The 4,374-nt window shown below is 45.0% G+C and overlaps 1 protein-coding gene across 3 annotated transcripts in view; it reads left to right on the forward strand.

Annotated features, from left to right (window-relative positions):
* The first annotated feature begins 1,860 nt into the window (after window positions 1-1,860).
* Window positions 1,861-4,374, forward strand: part of LOC106817158 (DNA-directed RNA polymerase III subunit RPC4-like) — a 6,191-nt gene continuing 3,677 nt past the window's right edge. Inside the window, exons 1-4 of one of the 3 annotated variants that reach the window (XM_014821812.1) lie at window positions 1,861-2,096; window positions 2,361-2,462; window positions 2,607-2,764; window positions 3,355-3,413. In XM_014821812.1, coding sequence (XP_014677298.1) covers window positions 2,014-2,096; window positions 2,361-2,462; window positions 2,607-2,764; window positions 3,355-3,413 — 402 coding nt within the window. In that variant the 5' untranslated portion in view covers window positions 1,861-2,013. The remainder of the gene's footprint in view (window positions 2,097-2,360; window positions 2,463-2,606; window positions 2,765-3,354; window positions 3,414-4,374) is intronic. The other 2 variants (XM_014821810.1, XM_014821811.1) reach the window with 2 other exon arrangements.

Raw genomic sequence — 4,374 nt, forward strand, 5'->3', positions numbered from 1 at the left:
CGCGCGTCGCGACTGTACGCGTGCGCGCACACCTGCGTGTGTCTGCATGCACCTGTACGTGTGTGTGCGCAGCTATACATGTACACACGCTATGCACGCACGCACGTACATTACCCACACTATGCTACGCATGCACGCACGCTCAGATACGCACACTACGCACGGTCTACGAGGAGTCAAAGTTGAAAAAAATAGCAATTTTTCTCGTGGAAAAAAAAACGACACTTAAAATCGACTTTCCCGGAGAAGTTTCTGGTTTGTCGGGCAAAATGATTAAATCTGCGATGTGTTTGCGACGATGCACAGACATCCCTAGTGCCCGCTGCTTAGCACTTAACTCTGCGAGGCTTACCCCACTCTATGTACAGAGATCTGGAAAATATTCCTGCACTCTAGAATAAGAAGCAGCTACCCAACTATTACGTGCAAAGTCATGCGTCGCTGTAAAAGTACCATCCTAATTTTAAGGGTTAGCCAGCTACATGAAGAGACATACAGAGTTGTCGCAGTCTGGGATGAGGGCTTAACTACAGGCCAAGGCCTACATCACCGCAGAGTATAACTGCACTCTGGATGCGGCACCCAACTCTCACGCACAGAGACCTGCGTCCCTGCGGCAGATCATCGCACCACGGTCTGGGGTAGGGGCTACCACGACTCTACATGTGGAGATCAACTGTCTATTGCACGGGATGATCATGCGCGCGATTTATTTCTCATTATTTATTTATAGCTTTATTATTTATTTACCTGACGGCGTGTGCGTGTGCCCATTTGAAAACATTGTCGCAGACTAAGCGACCGATCCAGTCTTCGGGGGTCGCGCTAATACCGGCGCCCTCTGGTGGCGTTTGCACGCAAACGCCCACGTGCTGTCTTCATAGTCTGAACACGGGTAGTGCTGAAATCGCAAAAGAAATATTCACGGGAATCGGGAAAACAGAAGTAGTGGCGAAATAAATCGTAGCAACTAATTCTTATTTCTAGCGATGGTAGTGCTGGTCGCACTCGGACGGAGTTCTACCTACGCTAAGAAAGTGAGCAATGGAGTTCATTATTTTGGATCAAGCATACTTTGGGACCCCATGGGCTGTGCACTCCTGGTACATAAATCACCATCAATACCACGTGATCCTAACTCTAGTCTAGTTCTGTAAAATCCCAGAACCAATCTGGAGTCCTAACGTAAACATAGTCATAGGGTTAAACAGATAAGTATTAACTATAAGTATAAGATTAGGACCTATTTGTAGCTTATGTAAGGCAAAGTGTTTAGTTTAAGTACTAAAATAGTTCTGCCTGATATGTTATTTCATTGCCTAGTGGCAGTTGACACGAACATGCTTTGAATTTCAGTTTGGTACCCAACAAATTTGTGATTGTTGATGTCAGTCATTGACAGTGTTGACATTGTTCAATTTGTTGTTGATTATAACATATAACTTATAAGTATAAATAAAAAAGTTTCGCCTTACAAAATGAATTTAGTGGGAAAGTTTGCAGCGTTATATTGAATATTGTTATAATGAAAGTTAAATTGTAAGTTTGCAACTTGTGAAGTAGTGGCACTAGTGCTGTAAGTGTAACACAGTCTCAGAGTCAGAGCGACGAACCCGCGAGCCACGAAGTTCGTCTGCGATCGCCAAATAACGAACAACGCCTTCTATAATAACAAAATACACCAAGAAAACATACCACAAGTTCAGTGAAGAATGGCGTTACGTCCATGTGTAGTATTATACTTGGATTCTTATTTACATTTCATGTTCATTTTAGTTTAGGATGGACACAAAAACTCCTATTATCTTTCTTCAGCCTCAGGCTTTACACTTGGAAATGACCTCAGCCCAGTGAGGTCAAGCATTAGGAGTGCCACCTGGCGGACGTTAGAGGGCGCCACCACACACACAACAAAACCACGATGATTAGATTGAAATTTTTGGTCTACTGATCTTACTGTTCCAATTAAACTAAAATTGCTTCTTATTTTGACGTTATGTCTTAAAATTTGAAATGGCAGAAGAACAGCCGCCAGAGAAAACTCTCCCACGAGGACTGATCAACAGAGCTGGAACCCCTACAGGAAGAGGTGCCAGGTACTGCAGTCTAGACAACTTTAAATAGTGAACACGTGCAGCTGCAGAAATAGTGATGGATAGGGTGATCATAGTATGTTAATGTATCGGGTTCCCACCAAACCAAAATAGGGGTTAGCACTCTTGTTGTATTTAAATTGCACTTGTTGTAACAATGTCTTATTTAGTATTAATCGTATTAATTATATATACTAATTACTAGTATTACAAATCACGGCCGGTATTTGTATATGTATGGGGTGATACTCGCTTTATCTATTTCAGGTTACCTTCACTGCGCACACCGAGGGACCTAACCCTAGGAGGTATTCCAAAGAAGACCTTTGCACCGAATATCTCTTCAAGACGAGAAAAGAAAGAAGCTGGGTAAAATATCAACCTGCACTCGAGTCAATCAGCCAACTGCGTAATTCAGTAAAATCCCGAGTACAATATCTTTTAATTGTTTGATTTTGCAGGAATAGGGTGTGTTAATTCGTCTATACATTTCTGTTTGTGACCATTTCGCAGAGATGGACCAAGTCCAAGCACAAGCAAGAGTAGTGAACGCAAGCAATCGAGAGGACGAGGGGAGAGGGGCAGGGGAAGAGGACGTGGCAAGCCTGAAGTCATCCAGTCCGGTGGAATATTTTCTCAGGGTCCAGCCGACAGGTTGAACAAGACTAGAGGTGAGACAGTATCTCTAGTTAAGCATTAGCTGTATTAATGGAAGCGTGCATGACGTTTTCAAGAGTTTGATGATTAATTTCGATGATTTTCGTTGTTGATCGAACCTCTATTATATATTTAGTAGAGTTACATTGTTATATTACAAGGTGCATATATACTGCAATGCATATCATGGTGACCCTACTCCCCTGCGTCGTTTTTTTCTACATATATTTCCAGCGTCACCCAATGTGTGTGCACAACCATATTCCCCCTTTCAATTAAACAACTATTATTATTTATTATTTTATTATTACTAAAATGATGAATATGATGATTATTGTTATTATTATCATTATTATTATTACCGCCGCGCATGTAATCAGTCTCGTGTGTGTGTGTAGCCACCGCGCGATCGATAGCGCGTCGAGTCAGCAGCAGCCACCAGTGAGCGGCGAGTCAGCAGCAGGCGAGTCAGTCAGCAGCCGCCACCAGCGAGCACATACATGTTACATGCTCGCGGAGGTATGCACTCTCCGTGAGTGCCCTCTGTCTAGTTATTATTACTATCATTACACTGTGTGTGTGACACTGTGTGTGTGTGTTTCAGGGTCGTGGGGAACGTCGGCCGAGTCGGATCACATCCCGAAGCCGGTGATCAAGCGTGAGGCGACGGCGAAAGAAAATGGGCAGAAGGCAGAAAGGTTCGATATGATATGACTACTAGGCACTTTAATTAAATTAAATTTTTTTTTTTAGGGTTAGGGTTAGGTTTTTTTTTTAAGTGCCTAGTAATCATATCCTAAGTGCCTAGTAGTCATATCATATCGCACCTATCTGCCGGGTGCGTAAAATGGCGCGCGCGGGGTCATGAGGGGTCGCGAGCGCGCGTACGTCGTCTCTGAGCAGGTCGAGGATGCGCTTGTCGTCGACGGTGCGAGACATTGTCATCTTCCATCTTTGGTCCAAGGGGGGACCGAATCGTGGCGCCTCCACATCAGTGTTTGCTTTGTTTTTCTGTGACAGGGGCTTCACGGCTTAGTAGCGATTTCTGCGACGTGACCCCCATGCATGACATTTTACAGTTTTCGTGGCACCCCCGTCGCGGTCCAGTCACGGCAGAATCGTCCACATTCGCGGTGCTTTTTTTTGCGAGGTTTCTTTGCGACGGGCTTTGCAGCTCGGTAGTAATGTTTTCTGCGACATTTTTTTGAGTGCCTGAATAAATAAATAAAAAAAACACGTGAATTCTCGTCCACCGCGACCGATCTAGCTAAGCAGCTAATGTCCGAGGGAGGGGCTCGGAATTCTCGCTCAGAAGATCAAGGCGGGCTGCGATCGGGGGCGGGAATCGCGGAGTTATTGTCTCTCTTTTCCCTCGTCAGTTTATCGACGATGTGGGCAGCAACGAGGAAGGTCTGAACCCGGTTCAGCTGCCGCTGACGACCGCTTCGGCCGTGAAGGAGGAGGTGAGGGTCGTGCCACCGGAACACAAGATGATCCTGGAGGTCGAAGGGGTCAAAGGTGAGGTCGCCGTCTCATCATTGTCGTGTCATTCCGCTCTTTTGTTTCTGCGTCTCTTTATCCGTCTCTCACACACACTCTCTTGCACTCTCTCTCTCTCTCTCTC

This window comes from Priapulus caudatus, unplaced genomic scaffold (assembly GCF_000485595.1).
Source record: "Priapulus caudatus unplaced genomic scaffold, Priapulus_caudatus-5.0.1 Scaffold1612, whole genome shotgun sequence".
Classification (NCBI taxonomy): domain Eukaryota; kingdom Metazoa; phylum Priapulida; class Priapulimorpha; order Priapulimorphida; family Priapulidae; genus Priapulus; species Priapulus caudatus.